The 21,766-nt window shown below is 49.2% G+C and overlaps 1 protein-coding gene across 1 annotated transcript; it reads right to left on the bottom strand.

Moving 5' to 3' along the window:
- Nucleotides 1-3,463: 3,463 nt before the first annotated feature.
- Nucleotides 3,464-14,553, bottom strand: MRPL58 (mitochondrial ribosomal protein L58). Its single transcript, XM_010387635.2, has 6 exons — nt 14,349-14,553; nt 9,719-9,755; nt 4,957-5,016; nt 4,334-4,416; nt 4,072-4,241; nt 3,464-3,804 (listed from the first exon to the last, which is right to left on the bottom strand). The coding sequence occupies exons 1-6, from the start codon at nt 14,532-14,534 to the stop codon at nt 3,720-3,722; spliced, it is 621 nt and encodes a 206-aa protein (XP_010385937.1). The 5' UTR covers nt 14,535-14,553; the 3' UTR covers nt 3,464-3,719.
- Between the last annotated feature and the right edge of the window lie 7,213 nt (nt 14,554-21,766).

The following is a 21,766-nucleotide window of genomic DNA, read 5'->3' as shown; positions in this document are numbered from 1 at the left end:
CTTGCTTAAATTCGATTAGTAACTTAAAAGGAAAAGTGGGCCGGGTGCGGTGGCTCAAGCCTGTAATCCCAGCACTTTGGGAGACCGAGACGGGCGGATCACGAGGTCAGGAGATCTAGACCATCCTGGCGAACACGGTGAAACCCCGTCTCTACTAAAAAGTACAAAAGAAAAACTAGCCGGGCGAGGTGGCGGGCGCCTGTAGTCCCAGCTACTCGGGAGGCTGAGGCAGGAGAATGGCGTGAACCTGGGAGGTGGAGCTTGCAGTGAGCTGAGATCTGGCCACTGCACTCCAGCCTGGGCGACAAAGTGAGACTCTGTCTCAAAAAAAAAAAAAAAAAAAAAAAAAAAAAAAAAAAAAAAAAAGGAAAAGTGGCCAATTAGCTGTATTCTGTCCTCTCTGCTGGATGATAGTAACAGGAAATTACCATGCTTCAAGTCTCCCTCGGCTCTAGCTTTTTGAATATAACTTTGTATAGCACCACCAGTTGCTCCAGGTTTTAATGTTGCAACTACAGAAGCAGTAAGTTTTTCAGCTAATTCATCTTCTCACCCATTAAGGGGAGAGAGAGGAGGTGGCCATTCACTTAATTCAGCAGGTAGAGCTGACAGGCTAGTAAAACATACTTTTTAAAGTTTTCTTTTCTTTAATCTCCTCTGGTAGCTGTTCCTCACACTCAGAATCTGGTTAGTTTTTTACACTCCTCCTCCTCTGAATCTGCCTCATCATCTCTTTGAAATGGCTCAAGAGCTGCCTTTATTAGTGCCCACACTGACCAAACAGAAACTCCAATTTCTGCTCCTTCTTTATACGCCTTTTAACAATCTCTGCCAATTCTCTGCCATTCATCTAACTCCATAGTCCCTTGTTCCGGAAACCATGGGCAAAACTGCTTTACTGTATGAAAGAGTGATAACAAATTCTGAGTACTAACTTTCACTCCCCCTCTTCGTAATAAATGCCTTAAGAAATTTAAATAATCAGAATGTATGCTTTCATTTTATCCCATTGTTACCCTGGTTCTTCTGAGCGCTCAGCTTTCCTGTCAAGCTTTGTTTAGACGCCCTCGGGTGTCCTTTGACGATGCGTCCCCCGCTTTCACACGCTCTAGCATTCCTTTACCAGGGTGTCACCCCATGTTGGGCATGTTGGGGTGATCAGACCCAACACCAGGTCATGGGGGCAACAAAGTCCGGTGGAGTCAAAGGAATTAGAAAAAGACAGTTTGAGAGAGAAAGTGGGACCAGGGGGCCATCGTGTGGAGGCTGTGAAGACCCTGATCTCTGGGAGCCCACAGTATTTATTGGTGCTAAAAGAAACAGGTGGTGAGGATGTGGGGGTTGAAAGGAAACAGTGTATCGAGTGATTGACAAACATATAACATATGACTACTTGAGATAATGGGAGTGCTAGAAGCAAGGAGACAGCAAGTCTAGCTGACAAGCAGGCGCTGCCTCAGCTTCTCTTCCAACACAGCTTTTCTCCCAACAGCTTTCTGTTACCCACGGCTCTTACAACCTAAACCCCTTGGCCGGACACAGTGGCTCACATCTGTGATCCCATCACTTTGGGAGACCGAAGTGGGCGGATCACCTGAGGTCAGGAGTTCAAGACCAGCCTGGCCAACATGGTGAAACCCCGTCTCTACAAAAATACAAAAATTAACTGTGCGTGGTGGCATGCACCTGTAACCCCAGCTACTGGGGAGGCTGAGGCAGGAGAATCACTTTAACCTGGGCGAAGGAGGTTGCAGTGAGCCAAGATCACGCTATTGCACTCCAGCCTGGGTAATAGAGCAAGACTCCATCTCAAAATAAAAAAACCTAAACTCCTTAACTTGAATTCAATGCTCTCCACATCAAGCTGGTCTCTCTTCAGGTTCACCTCCCACTGCAATGGTGGATCGCCCTGCATGAATCCACCATTCAGTGCTTCTGCCTTCTTTGTCACCCCCTCCACCTCAGCCTCTTCTGTCTCCTGTGTTCAAACTATTCCCTTCAAATGGCATGTCCTCCTCCCCTCTACTGATGAAAGTCCTATGCCTTTTCCATAGCCCAGCTCAAATGCCCACTTAACTGTCTCAGCCCTCCTACCTGGTTGTGTGTGTGGTGGTTTTTTGTTTGTTTGTTTTGTTTTTGAGACGGAGTCTGGTTCTGTCACCCAGGCTGGAGTGCAGTGGCGTGATCTTGGCTCACTGCAACCTCTGCCTCCTGGGTTCAAGCAATTCTCCTGCCTTGACCCCTGAGTAGCTGGGATTACAGGTACCCAGCACCAATTTTAGTAGAGACAGGGTTTCACCATGTTGGCCAGGCTGGTCTTGAAATCCTGACCTCAGGCGATCCACTGACCACAGCCTCTCAAAGTGCTGGAATTACAAGCGTGAGCCACCATGGCAGTTTCTTTTTTTTTTTTTTGAGACACAGTCTTGCTCTGTCGCTCAGGCTGAAGTGCAGTGGTTCAATTACGGTTCACTGCAACCTTAAACTCCTGGGGGCTCAAAGTGATCCTCCTGCCTCAGCCTCCCAAGTTGCTGGGACTATGGACATGTGTCACCACGCCTGGCTAATTTTTGTATTTTTTTTTTTTTTTTTTTTTTTGAGACAGAGTCTCGCTCTATCGCCCTGGCTGGAGTGCAGTGGCCGGATCTCAGCTCACTGCAAGCTCCGCCTCCCGGGTTCATGCCATTCTCCTGCCTCAGCCTCCCGAGTAGCTGGGACTACAGGCGCCCGCCACCTCTCCCGGCCAGTTTTTTGTATTTTTTAGTAGAGACGGGGTTTCACTGTGTTAGCCAGGATGGTCTCGATCTCCTGACCTCATGATCCGCCCGTCTCGGCCTCCCAAAGTGCTGGGATTACAGGCTTGAGCCACCACGCCCAGCCATTTTTGTAGTTCTTGTAGAGATTAGATCTCGCTGTTGCGCGGGCTGGTTTTGAACTCCTGACCTCGTGTGATCCTCCTGCCTTGGCTTCCAAAGTGTTTAGATTACAGGCATGGCCGGGCGCAGTGGCTCAAGCCTGTAATCCCAGCACTTTGGGAGGCCGAGACGGGCGGATCACGAGGTCAGGAGATCGAGACCATCCTGGCTAACACGGTGAAACCCCGTCTCTACTAAAAACTACAAAAAACTAGCCAGTGGCGGCGCCTGTAGTCCCAGCTACTCGGGAGGCTGAGACAGGAGAATGGCGAGAACCCGGGAGGCGGAGCTTGCAGTGAGCTGAGATCCGGCCACAGCACTCTAGCCTGGGTGACAGAGCGAGACTCTGTCTCAAAAAAAAAAAAAAAAAAAAAAAAAAATAGATTACAGGCCTGAGCCACCACGCCTGGCCTATGTGTTCTTTCGCAGCAGACACCAGAACCCTTTCCTGTTCCCCAGTGCTGTGTCAATAACTGTGCAGCTGATTTAACTGAGAGAAAAGGTAGGAATTGTTTTCTGAAGCATTCTGAATGAGAAGGGAAACCTAATGAGTTTTGAATTTTATTGTGGCTAACACATTAGATGCATTATTAAGGTTTGACAATATGGTGACTGCCTATAAAGACTTATGCAACCAGTGCCTGCAACCTTCATTCCAAATGAACATTCTTGTGATGGCTCCAATGTTATAGACAAGCATTAACAGCCAAAAAGAAAAAAGGAAATCTCCTTATAGTGTGAAAGGCCTCTCAGCTGCAGCTGCCCTGACACCCAGACGAGCCCTCCCGGCTGCAGAGGGTGATTTCAGTCCACGTCAACCCTCCTGCTTGTCTTTACAGCAGAATGAATTCTCTTTTGTCTCAGCCTTTCCCGATTCATGTTTTCTATCCTGAAAACAAAAAGACTGCAATTAGGCCCAGATGCTCAATCAGTGCTTTTCAAAGTGGTGAGAGGAGTTGGAAGCTCAATGGGAAGCCAGGAAGCCGAGCAGTTACACCAGCAGGCACTAGCCTGCCTCCGTCCCAGGTCAGCATCCTCTCCTCTTCCTAGAGCTTCTCCCATGGCCGGCCTTGGACTCTCCCCTGCCCCTTCCTTACCTGTGTAGACTCTCGTCCACACAAATCAGTTTATAGCAACTTAGGGCATTTCCTGGTACCTGATTCTCTGAAGTTTAACATCTTCTTTTGTTGGCTCCTTGGGTGTCTCGCTGGCCTCAGCGATCATGTCTCGAATTTTCTGCAGGCAGTCTGCCAGATTCCGGAACTGATAGCGGCTGCTCTCAGAGGTGAGGATCAACTCTCCTAACCTGTTGATCTTGTTTTTATGCTGCAGAGGACAAAGGAAAAACCGGATTCCTACAGAGTAAAGGTTTAAAAGCCACTGAGGGATTTCTAGGGAAAGAAAGGAATGGTGGTTACCATGATGGCTATCTTCTGCCGCACAGGCTCTGCAATCCAGTCGGCAGTTGCCAAATGGAACCTGACTTCCGCCTTGGAATTCACTGTGGATGAAAGGGAGAAGGGAGCATGGGTGCCTGAGACTTCCAGGAAGGATCAACCCCTGGGTGACCAGTGACCATCCTGAAACAAAGGGAGGCCAGAGACCTAACCATGTACATTCCAGCCTATGTCCAAGTTGGCTATGAACAAGTCTGCAAAGACAGTGAGGCACTCTTGGGCAAAAATAGACTTCCGGTAACTAAGCACCCAGTGCTTCTCTTACAGTTTTACTGGGTTGAAAAAAAATGGAGGGAATGGGTTGCACCAGAATGAAGGAAACCCATTCTTGGAGCTGGCTGCCACCTCACACTGCGATTTCTCTTTGTTTAGACTCACAAGCCGATCCTAGTCCTAGCAACCCACAGCTGAATGTCTGAGAATCAGACCACATTCAAAAGAATAGAGAGGATTATTATAAGCCGGCAGTATTAAAGCTTCTGCTGAAAAATCCCTTTATTCCATATGAACATAAACACAGAGTTCCTCAAGCCCACCTCCCAGCTACATTTTAAAGCAAAAGAAAGCAACAAGGCTCCCCGTACCTTTGTTCACATTCTGCCCCCCAGGACCACTACTCCGACAATAAGATATTGTCAAGCGATCTGTAAAACAGAAGAAAGTACACACACAAAACTGATTACCTCATGGCAAATGTGCAAACTGCTAATTAACTATCAACACAGCTATCCCTATTATATATCTTTCTCTTTCAATGACTTTTGTTTGTTTGTTTGTTTGAGACAGAGTCCCGCTCTGTTGCCCAGGCTGGAGGGCTGTGGCGCAATCTCGGCTCACTGCAACCTCCACCTCCCAGATTCAAGCAATTCTCCTGTCTTAGCCTCTTGAGTAGCTGGGATTACAGGCGCATGCCACCACACCCGGATAATTTTTGTATTTTTAGTAGAGATGGGGTTTCACCATATTGATCAGGCTGGTCTCAAACTCTTGACCTCGTGATCCACCCGCCTTGGCCTCCCAATCAATGACTTTTATATACAGTCATCCCTCAGCAGCTGTCAGGGATTGGCTCTATGACTCCTGTGGATACCGAAATCTGTGAATGCACAGTCCCTGATATAAAATGGTATATTTGCAAATAAGCTGCACATATCCTTCTGCATACTTACAACCATCTCTAGATCGCTTATAACACTAATACAATATAAATGCTATAAACACTATGTAAATACTTGTTATACTGCATTTTTTTTTCTTTTTCTTTTTGAGACAGAGTCTTGCTGTGTCGCCCAGGCTGGAGTGCGGTGGTGCACGGTCTCTGCTCACTGCAAGCTCTGCCTCCCAGGTTCACGCCATTCTCCTGTCTCAGCCTCCCAAGTAGCTGAGACTTCAGGTGCCCACCACCACACCCAGCTAATTTTTTGTATTTTTAGTAGAGACGGGGTTTCACCATGTTAGCCAGGATGGTCTTGATCTCCTGACCTCGTGATCAGGCTTCGGCCTCCCAAAGTGATGGGATTACAGGCATGAGCCACCGCGCCCAGCCTATACTGTATTGTTTAGAGAATCATGAGAAGAAAAAAATTCTGCACAAGCTGCAACCATCATTTTTGTTCTTTTCCAAATTTTTTTTTTTTTTAACAGTCTCACTCTGTCACCCAGGATACAGTGCAATGACACAATCAAAGCTCACTGCAGCGACCATAGTTCACTGCAGCCTCAAACTCCTGAGCTCAAGTGATCCTCCTGCCTCAGCCTCCCAAGTAGCTAGGACTACAGGCATGTACCACCATACCCTGCTGATTATTTTTTTAAAATTTTTTTGTAGTTATGCGGTCTTGTTATGTTGCCCAGGCTGGTCTCAAACTTCTGGGCTAAAGTGATCCTCCCAAAGTGTTGGGGTTACAGGTGTGAGCCACTGTGCCCAGCCTCTTTTTCAAAGATTTTTGATCCACAGTTGGTTGACTCCATGGATGTGGAACTCACAGATACAGAGGGCCAACATATATATAAATATAACATTTGGATCAGTGAAGCTGGAGATTATTCACAGATGTCAAAACTGAAATTAGAGTAAGTAATTTTCTCAAAGTCACACAGATAGCACAAGTAAAATCAGGACTTGGCTGTCTGCTTCTAGCCCCGTACATGCCACCTGATCTGCTGCCCTCACTTTTTGCTGCTTGTTTTCTGTTTGTTTTAAAACAAGGATTATTTCAAAAGTTCAAACTAAGGGACAGAGTTAGTTTCATCCAAGATGTGGTGGATGTGGAATCTCAACAGACTATATAAGCTCCAAGAGGGCAGGACTGTGTCTAATTCATGGTGTGTTCATGGCTGTTCCCTGGGCCTAGCTCACGGTTAGTGTTAAAACATCTGTTGGATGTATGAGGAGCTGGGAGCTCTAGCTTCAAACACTGGCTCCATCACAAAGTGACCATGATCTTGGCAAAGTCTCACTGTTTTTCTTGGTCTAATTTTTGTTTGTTTTTAATCTGTAAAATTAGGTTTCATCCTTACCTTTTTATAAGTAATGAGAAGCAGTCTTGTCATATCTGAGGAATGGAGGGAAGGCATTATATTGGGAAAATTTGAGAAACTGCAAGAAGTTTGGGTGGCAAGGAACTGTGGCACCACGGTGGCACCACGGTGGCCTCAGTGAGCAGCAGTGCCTCATCTTGGGACTGCTTTTAAGAGGATTTCCTCCTTTGGAAAAATCAAATTAAATCCACTTTCTGACTAGGTAACAAGTGCACGTGCCACTGCAGGGGAACAGTTCTGCCATGGTGATCGCTGGCAACCCTGCACGTGGGCAAAGCTTGAGCTGCAGCTGACCGAAGTCTTTATAGGAATGGAAAGGTTCGGGATTCATGAGAGTGTGGGAGGCTGGTGAGGAGCTACTACCAGGCCACTGCCCACTTGCCTGCCTGTCTCCCCCTAGGAGGCTGTCACGAGACACTTCTCTTCACCTCCAGTTCTGAGGAGATAAGAGGCTTTCTGCCTCCTCCCCTACACACATGCTACCCTTACGGCACAGCTTCATTTTTATTTTTTGAGACAGGGTCTCACTCTGGCACCCAGGCTGGAGTCCAGTGGCACAGCAGCCTCAACATCCCAGGCTCAATCGAACATCCCAGGCTCAAGGGATCCTTCGGCCTCAGCCTCCCAAGTAGCTGAGACTACAGGCAGGCACAGCTTCAAGCTATAAAACTGCTTTGCTGCAGCATGTGGCTCCTCAGCCACAGAGTATCCTGTCCCTTGGGTTGTGGTCATCTGGCCTCTGTTTTAGAGTCATTTTGAGCAAGGGCCACAGGGAACCAGCACCTCTGCCTGCTCTTCCTTGCACTATTTATGGAAGTCACACACTCTGCAAATCTCAAAAAGGCTCATTGTTGCTTTACAGACTGTAACTGTTAGGCCTTGCTTATGCTTGACAGGTGCAAAAGTTTACAGTTATGCAAATGGTTTATTTTCATGGAAATGCCTCTCACTCTTGTCTCCCAGCCATCAAGTTTGTCTTATCTCCCTATTCCTCCAGGCAGTCACTGTATTCCTTTCAGATATAGATATCTTTCTACACAGATATGGATATCAAAATAGACGCAGATATATTGATATAGATATTCAGAAATAGATATTTCAGGCCGGGCACAGTGGCTCATGCTTGTAATCCCAGCACTTTGGGAGGCTGAGGCGGGCAGATCACGAGGTCAGGAGATCGAGACCATCCTGGCTAACACGGTGAAACCCCGTCTCTACTAAAAAATACAAAAAATTAGCCGGGCATGGTGGCGGGCACCTGTAGTCCCAGTGACTCAGGAAGCTGAGGCAGGAGAATGGTGTGAACCTGGAAGGCGGAGCTTGCAGTGAGCAGAGATCGTGCCACTGTACTCTAACCTGGGCGACAGAGCGAGACTCCGAAAAAAAGATATTTCAGAGATATAGAGATGTAAAACACAAATGGTAGCTTATAAACTCTCCTGTGTCTTCCTCTTTTGATTCATCTATTGTAAAGAGTGCTCCACGTCATGAGAATGTCAAGAGCTCTCCATTCACGTGGCACACGGCATAGTGCAATGTGAGTGGCCACACCATCATTTATTTGCTATTCTAAATAATGCTACAAAGATTCTACTTCTGCACACCCAGAGACAGTCTCTTTAATTGGGCTGGAGAGATCTGGAAGGAATGTGTGAGGGATGAGAGAAATGACTGATTTTTTCTTTTCTTTTTTTCCTCTGAGACAGAGTCTCGCTGTGTCACCCAGGCTGGAGTGCAGTCGTGCAATCTCAGCTCACTGCAACCTCTGCCTCCCAGGCTCAAGTGATTCTCGTGCCTCAGCCTCCCGAGTAGCTGGGATGACAGGCGCCCACCACCACACCCAGCTAATTTTTGTATTTTTATTTTATTTATTTTTGAGACAGAGTCCCGCTCTGTTGTCCAGGCTGGAGTGCAATGGCAGGATCTTGGCTCACTGCAACCTCTGCCTCCTGGGTTCAAGCAATTCTCCTGCCTCAGCCTCCCAAGTAGCTGGGATTATAGGCGCTTTCCACCACACCCGGCTAATTTTTTTTTTTTTTTTTTGAGGCAGAGTCTCACTCTGTCGCCGGGACTGGAGTGCAGTGGCCGGATCTCAGCTCACTGCAAGCTCCGCCTCCCGGGTTTACGCCATTCTCCTGCCTCAGCCTCCCGAGTAGCTGGGACTACAGGCGCCCGCCACTTCACCCGGCTAGTTTTTGTATTTTTAGTAGAGACGGGGTTTCACCGTGTTAGCCAGGATGGTCTCGATCTCCTGACCTCATGATCCGCCCGTCTCGGCCTCCCAAAGTGCTGGGATTACAGGCTTGAGCCACCGCGCCCGGCCTAATTTTGTATTTTTAGTAGAGATGGGGCTTCACCATTTTGGCCAGGCTGGTCTCGAACTCCTGACCTCAGATGATCCACCAGCCTTGGCCTCCCAAAGTGTTGGAATTACAGGCGTGAGCCACTGTGCCTGGCCTAATTTTTATATTTTTAGTAGAGATGGGGTTTCAGCATGTTGGCCATGCTGGTCTCAAATTCCTGGCCTCAAGTGATCTACCCACCCTGGCCTCCCAAATTGTTGGGATTACAGGCATGAGCCACCACCATGCCTGGCCAACTGATTTTTTTTAAATTTTTTATTTTTTCCAGACAGAGTTTTGCTCTCATTGCCCAGGCTGGAGTGCGATGGCACGATCTCGGCTCACTGCAACCTCCACCTCCTGGGTTCAAGCAATTCTCCTGCCTCAGTCTCCCGAGTAACTGGGATTACAGGCACATGTCACCATGCAGCCAACTGATTTTTAAGAAAACAAAATTACTTACCTAGAGGGATGTCACTGTTGGCTTGCTTTGCACCATCCTGTAATGTAACGTACACACTGTCAAATAAGTATTACCTGCTGGGTGACTCCTAACTGGTTCAAGGCAACAGAAAAGATGTAAAGTCACAACACAAACATTATACATTAGTATTTTCAGGTCCCCTGCAAAATCATATCAAAATGACAGAAAAAGCATCCTTAGACTCCAGAGGTACCACCTCAGAAACACTCCTCTAGGAAAATGGATCTGATGTCTCCAGCCTTCCCTGCCCTAGCCTTAGCTAGTGTCAGGCACCATCAGAGGCCTGGCTCCAGCGGAAGGAGGAGCCACAGTGCACATGCATCAGAGAGCCTCCAAAAGCAACACCCCTCTGTCAATCTGGAGCAACAAGCCTGGCAGGCCAGCCGGGCGCGGTGGCTCAAGCCTGTAATCCCAGCACTTTGGGAGGCCGAGACGGGCGGATCACGAGGTCAGGAGATTGAGACCATCCTGGCTAACACGGTGAAACCCTGTGTCTCCTAAAAAATACAAAAAACTAGCCAGGCGCAGTGGCAGGCGCCTGTAGTCCCAGCTACTCGGGAGGCTGAGGCAGGAGAATGGCGTAAACCCAGGAGGCGGAGCTTGCAGTGAGCTGAGATCCGGCCACTGCACTCCAGCCTGGGCGACAGAGCGAGACTCCGTCTCAAAAAAAAAAAAAAAAAAACAAGTCTGGCAGGCCACCCTGTTCTTTCCGGGCCACAGGAGACTCCCAGATGATGCAGTCCATCTTGGACAGTGACTGTAAATGCACCCTGAGGGCTTCTGTCAAACTAACTACTCACTCTAGGACTTCTCACCTCCATGTCTCTCTCTCCCTTACTGTTCCTCAAGCAGCAATGCCCTTCAGCCTTAAATCTTTGTATCCACAAGGCCCAGTGCAAACGCCACCTGCTCCGAGGCTCTTCTGGCCCTCCAGGCTCAAAGCATCAGCATCCTCAGGTGCACTCTCCCTAACTGCCTTCACTTCTTTTTTTTTGAGACGGAGTCTCGCTCTGTAGTCCAGGCTGGAGTGCAATGGTGTGATCTTAGCTCACTGCAACCTCCACCTCTTGGGTTCAAGTGATTCTCCTGAGTAGCCGGGATTACAGGCACATGCCACCATGCCCAGTTATTTACTTATTTTTTTTTGTATTTTTAGTAGAGATGGGGTTTTACCATGTTGGTCAGGCTGGTTTCAAGCTCCTGACCTCAAGTGATCTGCCCGCCTTGACTAGGATTACAGGCGTGATCTGTCCCCCAAAGTGGTAGGATTACAGGTGTGAGCCACCACGCCCAGCCTGCCTTCATTTCTTTTATCTTTTCCAGACAAAAGAAGTTGGGAGTTGGCCAGGTGCGGTGGCTCACGCCTATAATCCCAGCACTTTGGGAGGCTGAGACGGGTGGATCGCTTGAGATCAGGAGTTGGAGACCAGCCTGGCCAACATGGTGAAACTTCCCTTCTACTAAAAATACAAAAAAATTAGCTAGGCATGGTGGCACACACCTGTAATCCTAGCTACTCGGGGAGGCTGAGGCGGGAGGATTGCTTGAATCCAGGAGATGGAGGTTGCAGTGAGCTGAGATCATGACACTGCACTCTTGCCTGGGACACTGTACTCCAGCTTGGGTGACAGAGCGAGACTCCATCTCGGAAAAAAAAAAAAAAAGAAAAAGAAAAAGAATTATTTAGGTGTGAAACCCTCATCCTACTCCACCTGTCTGCAGCACTGAAGATCATGGGCCACACCCTCCTTCCTGAAGCATGGTCTATCTGTTTCTTCTGACATTTTCCTCTTACCTTCCTAGGATTCTTTCTCACTCTCCTTAGATAGCTCTTTGCAACTTTTAAACACTGACATGCCCTTGAAGTACTTCTCTCTCTCCTTCTTTCCCTAGAATACTGCATCTATGCTGATGAGAATAGCCTGTTTTTTGTTTTTAGACGGAGTCTCACTCTGTTGCCCAGGTTGGAGTGCAGTGGTGCAATCTCGGCTCACTGCAACCTCTGCCTCCTGGGTTCAAGCGACTTGTCCAGCCTCAGCCTCCTGAGTAGCCGGGACTATAGGTGTGTGCCACCACACCTGACTAATTTTTGTATTTTTAGTAGAGATGGGGTTTTACCATGTTGTCCAGGCTGGTCTCGAACTCCTGACCTCAAGTGATCTACCCACCTTGGCCTCTTAAAGTGCTGGGATTACAGGCATGAGCCACTGTGCCTGACCAGAAAATAGCCTGTTTTTGACACCCAATTTTCGGGCTCAAACTCAAACCTTTCTCCTCAACTCCACACCCATATACCCAACTACTACTCAACGTCTCTTCTCAGATGTCTAATGGACTCAAACCTTAAGCCTCCTCAGAGGACTTCCCTTACTAACAAGCTGAGGTAGCCTCAGCACTCTGTTGCAGCACCCTGGTCTATTCATCACACTAGCTCTCACTACCTAATTAATGGTTTCCCTATTTGTTTACTGCCTGCTCCTTCCACTAGAATTAAGCTCCACGAAGGAGAGAGATCCTATTTTGTTTATCATGGCTGTACATGCTAGACTGAAGTAGTGACTGACACAGTAGGTATACAATAAACATTTTATTGAATGAATGGATGAACAATGAATGCTATTGCCACTCTTTCATCTCAGTTAATAGCAACTCAATCGTTTCATTGCTCAAGGCCCCAGACCTGGCTGGGCATGGTGGCTCACGCCTGTAATCCCAGCACTTTGGGAGGCTAAGGCGAGCAGATCATTTGAGGTCAGGAGTTTGAGACCAGCCTGGCCAACATGGTGAAAACCCTGTCTCTACTAAAAATGCAAAAATATGAGCCGGGCATGGTGGTGCATGCCTGTAATCCCAGCTACTCAGGAGGCTGAGGCACAAGAATCACTTGAACCCAGGAGGCGGAGGTTGCAGTGAGCTGAGATCACACCACTGCACTCCAGCCTGGATGACTGGGTGAGACTCTGTTTCAGAAAAAAAAAAAAAAAAAAAAAAAAAAAAGGCCAGGCACAGTGGCTCACACCTGTAATCCTAGCACTTTGGGAGGCCGAGGCAGGCAGATCACGAGGTCAGGAGATGGAGACCATCCTGGCTAATACGGTGAAATCCCGTCTCTACCAAATAAATAAATAAATAAATAAGCCAGGTGTGGTGGCGGGCGCCTGTAGTTCCAGCTAGTCAGGAGGCTGAGGCAGGAGAATGGCGTGAACCCGGGAGGCAGAGGTTGTAGTGAGCAGAGATCGTGCCACTGTACTCCAGCCTGGGCAACAGAGCGAGACTCCGTCTTAAAAAAAAAAAAAAGGCCCCAGACTTCAATTCCTCTTTTATTCTCACTTCTCACATCCAATCAGTTAGCAAATCTTGCAGGCTTTCTTTCCAAAATATGTCTAGAATCTGACCAATTCTCATGACTCCTACTGCTTCCACCCTGCTTATCATCTCTTGCCCTATACTGCAATCTCCTTACTTGTCTCCCTGATCTTGGCATCCTATATCTGTTCTCTATAAGGCTCTCTGAGTGATCCTTGTAAAACTAAAATAATTCCATTCTCCTGCTTCAAGCTCTCCAATAGGTCTGCCTTGCGTTCAGAGGAAAAGGCTGGAGGCCAGTAAGTCCTAGAAATAGGCCTTTTCCCAGCCATCCCTCTCTTTGGCTTTTCCTCCTGACTCGCCTGCTGAGCCACACCTAGTGATTGCTACTGCCTTCAGGTTATTACACTTTCTCTTCCCTCTGCCTACGATGCTCATCTCCCCCCTATTCTCATGACTTGCTGTCTGGCTTCTTGCTGGTTGTTATTCAAATGTCACCTCATTGAGGGCCTTCTTAGACAATCCTACTTAAAGTTGCAATCCTACTCCCTACCTCTGGCACTACTTCTGCCTTCTTGGCTTTATTTTCTCCAAAGTACTACATCACACATTCTATATTAGTCCATTTACTTATTGCCTGTCTCCCTCCACTAGAACATAAGCTCCACAAGCTTTAGAATTTCAATTTTGTTTGCTACTCCATCCCCTAGCCTAGCACAGCTTTTGTTGAGTGAGTGAGTGAATTAATGAACAAATGAATGTATTCTTTTCCAGTCCTGTAAGTGGAAGCTCAACGGGTTTGGGTGGGTCTTATCTCTCTTGCTCCGGGGCTTGATTCAATGCCTGCACACAGCGGACTAAATAAATGCATCCTGAAGGAACGATCGAGAAGCCGTTTTATTCGCGCGTCCTGGGGTTACTGGAGGCAATGGACAGTGTAACGTCCCAAAGGGTAGCAAACAATTTGGCAGCCTCTTGCCTTTATTGTCCGCTTTGGGGGGCCAGAATGCCCATATTTCCCCTTGGGACTGGAATTTGGTCTTGAGGGCCAAGGAAACGAACGTGGAGAAGCTGGCAGCCCGAAAGAAGTATACCCAGCCGGCCTTCTCGGCTCCTGCACAACTCGCGCTACAGCAAGCACCCCACTCCCGGCCAGGTTAGCGCGGACAGCCAGCCCCCTCCCGCGGCAACCGTCACGTAGCCCCCCGACGTAGCTCCACATCCGGCCAATGGGGCCCGGGGTTCCTAACGCCACCCAACAGCCTAACAAAACACCCCTTCAGTCCAGTCCTTCCCGGCTCACCGGGACCCTCCAGGCGGTGTCTGAGCCCTGAGATTCAGGGTAGAGCTTGTCCAGGCTGTAGATACTCTTGAACTCAGTGCCATCTTTCTGCTTGTGCAGCCCCCGGCGTGGGCACCGTGCGGGCGGTGGGAGCAGCCAGACTCCGGCTCGGTTCAGGGCCCAGCGTAGGCACCTGGTGGCCGCCATGCTTGGGTCTTGCGACTGCTTCCGGCGGGCGCTTTCTCCCAGCGGTCCGCAAACTCGAGTCGCCCTCAAGCTTTGGTTCCGCGCAGTTTCTAGGGCCCGCCGAGGGGAGGCGGCAAGCTGGGGTTCCGGCGATGCTCCCGGGCCGGCCGCCTCCGGGAGGCCTGGTTGGGCGGGGGAAGACGGTGGCCAGACAGCGAGCTACTACAGGAAGAGTGCCCCGATCTTGTGTGCCCCAGAAACACCATTTCTCTCCCTTTCAGAGTCCGTGCCCTCCGCCTGGACCGCCCACTGCCCAATTCAAACATCAGCGAGGCCTGCCCGGCAAGCCTGGGGCCTCTCCCGTCCCGCGCTTCCCAGTCCCTTTACTCTGCTCTAATTTATCTTTTTTCTCTTCCTTTACAAAAATCACTCAGTCCTAATTGTCTAATTGCTGTCTCCTCGCTGGAATGTGAGCTCCAGGAGGGCACCGGCTCACTGCTGTATCCCCAGCACCCAGAACATGGCACATCGTGGACACCTCATGAGTATTGATAAAATGAATTCTGTAGGAATGTATTTTTGAAAGTTGGGTTCTGATAGAGCTGAGTTTTAGGAACGCCAGGCTCTTTTTACAAGGCAGCCTATGAGCAAATTCCCCGCTGAGCACGTGTGTGTAATGGCTTGTACCCAGCAGCTCTGCAGCACAAATACCAGATGGGAGGAGGCGGCAGGACACCGAAAGAAAGGTTTGCAAAAAGTGGAACGTCGTTCCCTGCCCTTCAGCTTTATGGAGCAAGATGGTGCTTTCTTCCAGCCAGGAGAGAGGGGGCCCCTGGGGAAGTAGGGAGAGAATTCAGAGAACTGCCGGCTAACTGGAACCCTTTCATAGCGCCGTTAAGGGATGAACTACACACAAGTTCCAATTCTGAAAAAGGTTCAAAGTAGAGCAAGCAGTGTTTGAAAACAGCTAAACCTTAGTTAAGTTACTTTGTTGAGAGGCAATGTGGTAAATGGAAACAAGGCTAAATAAATGTTCATAATTATTAGTAATGCTAGCGATTGTTTCTTAATGAAGAGTTATATTTTTAGGAACAAACATAATTATCTAGGAAAATGTGCCCTCGGGGATGCTGGCTGATTTAAACAGGAGATTGTTATCAAACCAAGCTTTTACCATCTCAGCATCATTGCTACAGCAAATCTTTAAGAAGGAATAAACCACTTTCCAAGCACTGACTTTATAAGCTCAGATAGGAAGGGGTGACAATTGACATATCTTGGGCTCTAGGTTGGGAGGAGTCTCCTGGGTCCTGCCCTGTCTGACTTAGTCCCAAGACCTCAAAGGGAATAGAGGCATCTCCATGGCAACTGGAATAAGCTGCTCAGGGGAGCAAAACCAGGCATTTACTCAGTTCCGGGGCTAAGGGGTTGTAAGTAATAAAGTCAGAACCTTTCCATGACATCATTGCTCTGAGGCTGGACTCCAGCTCTGCACCTGACCCAAGGCAACAGGAAAAGGAAGCTGCAGGTTTCCATGGCCCCAAATAAACACAGCCTGCTCGGGCCATCTGGTGGCCTGGATTCTGGGAGAGGAGGTGGGTAGAAGAGAGAATGAGACAAGCTGCCCTGGGGTGGAGAGAGGAGCAGCTGGTAAGTTCCTCTTACCTGCTGCTGCCGTGAACTATCCAGAATGGGGGCCCTGGGAGAAACAGGCCAGAAAGGGGCCACCTGTTCTCCCAAAAAGATGGGCCCTGGCCGGGCGCGGTGGCTCAAGCCTGTAATCCCAGCACTTTGGGAGGCCGAGACGGGTGGATCGCGAGGTCAGGAGATCGAGACCAACCTAGCTAACACGGCGAAACCCCGTCTCTACTAAAAAATACAAAAACCTAGCCGGGCGAGTTGGCGGGCGCCTGTAGTCCCAGCTACTTGGGAGGCTGAGGCAGGAGAATGGTGTAAACCCGAGAGGCGGAGCTTGCAGTGAGCTGAGATCCGGCCACTGCACTCCAGCCTGGGCGACAGCGCGAGACTCCGTCTCAAAAAAAAAAAAAAAAAAAAAAAAAAAAAAAAAAAAAAAAGATGGGCCCTAAAGGCTGAGGCCAGTCTTCCCTTTCTCCTCCGTGGTTCTCTATAGGCTGAGGTGGTGCTTCAGGGAGGGGACGTTCATGGGGGAAGAGGAAAGAGGTCATTCCTGGCAGCTGAGGAACTTGCAGACACCAGCCCTTCTATAGGGCCTATGAGTTGCGATACTATTCCTAGGTAGGGGGTCCACAGAATTCCCCTTTCTTCTTCTCTGTACTGCCCTGGGTCAGATGGCCTTTTTTTTTTTTTTTTTTTTTTTGAGATTGAGTCTCGCTCTGTTGCTGAGGCTGGAGTGCAGTGGCGCCTATCTCAGCTCACTGCTCACTGCAACCTCTACCTCCTGGGTTCAAGCAATGCTCCTGCTTCAGCCTCCCGAGTAGCTGGGACTACAGGCGCGCACCACTATGCCCGACTTATTGAATTTTTAATAGACACTGGCCAGGCTGGTCTCAAACTCCTGACCTTGTGATCCGCCTGGCTTGGCCTCCCAAAGTGCTGGGATTACAGGTGTGAGCCACCATGCCTGGCCAGATTGTCTCTTAAAACTCATCATTGACCAGGTGTGGTGGCTCTCACCTGTAATCTCAGCACTCTGGGAGGCCAGAGTGGGCAGATCATCTGAGGTCAGGGGTTCAAGACCAGCCTGGGTAACATGGCAAAACCTCGTCTCTACTAAAAAAATGCAAAAATTAGCTGGGTGTGGTGGCACGCACCTGTAATCCCAGCTACTTGGGAGACTGAGGCTGGAGAATCGCTTGAACCCGGGAGGCGGAGGTTGTAGTGAGCTGAGATCGCGCCACTGTACTCCAGCCTGGGCGACAGAGCAGGACTCTGTGTCAAAAAAAAAAAAAAAAAAAAAAAAAAATCCCCAAAAAACAAAAGCCAAAACAAAACTCATCATTATGTGTAGATAGGAAATGTGCAATGAGGCATGGTGGATTGGTCAGGACTAAGTTTGAATATTTCTTTTTTATTAAAAAAATAGAAAATGTGTCCATGTCCTAACCGCTGGTACCTGTGACTGTGAGTTTATTTTAAAATTGCATTATTATTTTTTGAGACAAGGTCTCACTCTGTCACTCAGGCTGGAGTGCTGGTATGATCATGGCTTACTGCAACCTTGGCCTCCCCAGCTCAAGCTATCCTCCCACCTCAGCCTCCCAAGTAGCTGGGATTACTGGCATGTGCTGGCTAATTTGTGTATTTTTTGTAGAGACAAGGTTTCTTGTCTCTACCAGCCCAGGCTGGTCTTGAACTCCTGGGCTCAAGCAATCCACTTATCTTGGCCTCCCAAAGTGGTGGGATAATAATCAGGAGCCACTATGCCCAGCCAACGTTGAATATTTCTATGTAACCTTGAATTACTAACCTGACCTCTAAGTTTTTGTATCCTCATCAGTAAAATGGAGATTTTATAGTCATCTCATAAACTTCCTAAGGATAGTAAACACATACAAAACACAACACAGTGCTTGGCATGAAGTCAGCAGGCAACAAAATTAGCTGCTACTAAGAGATGCAACGTGCATGCAGATTCCTAAGGGAACCCTTTCTTTGAGACACCTGATTACTGCTGTCTTTTTTCCTCTGTAGCCCTGGAGTGGGAAATCCAGTCTGACAAGCTCTATTCCAACCCTCTTTCCTTCTTCCCTGAGGGGATGGGCAGCACAGAGCTGCCCCCTCTCCCTGGAAGGTACTTCCTTCATTGCTACCCATTATCTGTCTGGTCCCCTAACACTGAGGCCACCCCCCAGCTCTCAGTTCAGGATCCCCAGGGAGGGCAGAGGCAGGTCTGTTTGGCTAGCTCCCCTCCCCAAGTGGGGCAGGGGGTTTGGCCCTAGGAGAGGAGAAGGGTGCCAGTTCAGGGGAGGAGAGAACAACCAGGCAGGGGCGCGGGGAGGCGGGGGATGCGGGGAGGAGCCCCTGGGGAGGCAGCAGGGAGTATCTGTCCACAGAACAAGGACAAAATGGTGATCAGGAGGGAAGAAGGGAAAGAAATGAATCCAGAGGGAAGTTTAGAAAGCTGAGGGAGGCCAGGCATGGTGGCTTACTCCTGTAATCCCAGCACTTTGGGAGGCCAATGTGGGAGGATCATTTGAGCCCAGGAGTTCAAGACCAGCCTGGACAAATAGCAAGACTTGGTCTCTACAAAAAATTAAAAAAAAAAAAAAAAGTCAGCATAGTCCTAGCTACTGGCGAGGCTAAAGGGAGAGGATCACTTCAGCCCAGGAGTTGGAGGCTGAGGCCGAGTAAGCTACAGTTGTGCCACTGCACTCCAACCTGGGCAACAGAGCAAGCCCCTGTCTGCAAAAAAAGAAAATGCTGAGGGAGAGAAGGGTGGCTGGATACATACCACAGCTTCCTTCATCTCTCAGGTGTGACTGCTCCATGTGGTCATCACCACCTACTCCCCATCCTGGTGATGACAGGTGACAACAGGATGGGAAAACCCAACAGCCACTTGCACGCTGCCCTTGTGAAACCCCCATGCTGTTCAGTTGATGTACTAAGCACAGCAGTTTGGGGCCCAGCCCTGGGCTCGGGCTCGCCACATCACACTTTTTTTTTTTCTTGAGACTGAATTTCGTTCTGTCCCCAGGCTGGAGTGCAGTGGTGTGGTCTAGGCTCACTGTAACCTCCACCTCCTGGGTTCAAGCAATTCTTGTACCTCAGCCTCTGGAGTGGCTGGGATTACAGGTGTGCACCACCATGCCTGGCTAATTTTTGTGTTTTTAATAGAGATGGGGTTTCACCATGTTGGTCAGGCTGGTTTCCAACTCCTGGGCTCAAGTGATCCTCCTGCCTTGGCCTCCCAAAGTGCTGGGATTATAGGCATGAGCCACTGCGCCTGGCCCCACACCACACTCTCCTCCCCTCCCGAGTTCAAGGGAAGTTGTTCCCCATCAGGACATTGGGGGAAGGAGTTTTGGGGGAAGCCTGCATTTCTCCCCAGCTCCAGCTAGCCCCTGAGACTACTTCCCTGTGAAGACCTTGGAAGCTGTTCCACAGACTCAGGTCATGTGGGCTGGTGGAATTGGGGTCCACAGAGCTGCCTTTTTTGTCTGGAGACAGGAGAGTGAAGAAGCTAGCAAGAAACCCCTCAAAGATTCAGGAGCATTTTCCTCTCTGATTTTGGAAGTCACCCATCGGAAAGGTCCACCCCGGCTGCTGGTGCAAGAAGGGGTGGGTGGGGTTGGCAGTGTGAAGTGAAGGAGGATACCCTAGAGGTGCCCCCTTTGATCAGGATCCACAGTCCTGTTTCTAGGCTTCCAATATCTGAGCTTGGACAGCAATTCTTTTTTTTTTTTTTTTCTCCTTTTTTTTTTTTTTTTGAGACGGAGTCTCGCTGTGTCGCCAAGGCTGGAGTGCAGTCGCACAATCTCGGCTCACTGCAAGCTCCGCCTCCTGGGTTCATGCCATTCTCCTGCCTCAGCCTCCCGAGTAGCTGGGACTACAGGCACCCACCACCACGCCCGGCTAATTTTTTCTTGGACAGCAATTCTTAAGTTCAGGATGGACATTACCAAATCTGAAGAGGGTTGGGTGGAGCATGGGAAGTTTGAAAAAGTGCTATCATTTTGCTTTTTTTTTTTTTTTGAGATGGAGTCTCACTCTGTCTCCCAGGCTGAAGTGCAGTGGTGCGATCTCGGCTCACTGCAACCTCTACTCTCCGGTTCAAGTGATCCTCCGACCTCAGCCTCCTAAATAGCTAGAATTTTTGTATTTTTAGTAGAGACAGGGTTTTACCATGTTGGCCAGACTGGTCTCAAACTCTTGATGTCACATGATCTGCCGGCCTCAGCCTCCCAAAGTGCTGGGATTACAGGCGTGAGCCACCGTGCCTGGTCTATCATTTTGCGTTGAGGAGAACAAAAAACCCAACGGATTGACAGCACTTCCAGAACAAGAGGGAGGCTGGCGGAATCTTGGTGATGGGGACTCCTCCAGAAGATGAGCCCCTCTATGTACTGTTCTCTCTATAACATGGGGAGGAGATGGATGTCTGAGGAAGAATGGGAGTGGTGAGGTTTTTCATGAATATGGAAGAGAGATGTGGGGTTTATCAGCGTGAAAAACACCAGGAGATGGCCCTCTTGTCATTCCTGTGACTATCCTGTGTCATCAATGGGTGGCTCACCAAAGGCAGGTCAGCTTCCTCACCCCTCATGGTCCTTCAGGGTATCAGTCTGGCCCTGGACTCACTGCCATGGCTTCCCATTGCACTCAGGAGGCCCGAGCTCCCCTGAACCTTTGGGCCCCTTGGGAGCCTGGCCTCTACCCTCTGTCCTGGCCCCGCCCCCACTGCCCCAGCTGCTCCTTGGGCCTCCACTGGTCTTCCCATTGGTTCCTCCCCAGCCTTCTGGTTTCAGCTTCATCATCACCTCTCCAGAGGTGCCCCGACCACCCTCGCTTAGCATTTCTCAATCTTTTTTTCCATGATTGCTCCGCATTCCCACTTCCAAGAGCCTGTTTAGACATTTTCTCCCAATTGCTCCCCCAGGAATTTTAGTAACACTGTGTATCTCTTCATGTGCTGTATTTATATATCTAGATATGATTTTTTTTTTTGAGACAGGGTCTTGCTCTGTTGCCCAGGTTGGAGTGCAGTGGTGCAATCATAGGTCACTTCAGCTTTGACTTCCCAGGCTTGTGATCCTCCCACCTCAGCCTCCTGAGTAGCTGGGACTACAAATACACACCACCTTGCTCTGCTAATTTTCAAAAAATGTTTTGTAGAGAGGGAGGGGGTCTTGCTATGTTGCCCAGGCTGGTCTCAAACTGGGCTTGAGTGATCCACTGTGACTCCCCAAAGGGCAGGGATTACAGGCATGAGCCCCTGTGCCAGGTCGATTTTTCTTTTCTTTTTTCTTTTAAAAAAACTTGGTTCGGCCGGGCGCGGTGGCTCAAGCCTGTAATCCCAGCACTTTGGGAGGCCGAGACGGGCGGATCACGAGGTCAGGAGATTGAGACCATCCTGGCTAATATGGTGAAACCCCGTCTCTACTAAAAAAAACAAAAAACTAGCCAGGCGAGGTGGCGGGCGCCTGTAGTCCCAGCTACTCGGGAGGCTGAGGCGGGAGAATGGCGTGAACCCGGGAGGCGGAGCTTGCAGTGAGCTGAGATCCGGCCACTGCACTCCAGGCTGGGCGACAGAGCGAGACTCCGTCTCAAAA

The sequence above is a fragment of the Rhinopithecus roxellana genome, chromosome 19, assembly GCF_007565055.1.
Source record: "Rhinopithecus roxellana isolate Shanxi Qingling chromosome 19, ASM756505v1, whole genome shotgun sequence".
NCBI lineage: Eukaryota > Metazoa > Chordata > Mammalia > Primates > Cercopithecidae > Rhinopithecus > Rhinopithecus roxellana.
This window is presented reverse-complemented; position numbering and strand designations above follow the sequence as displayed.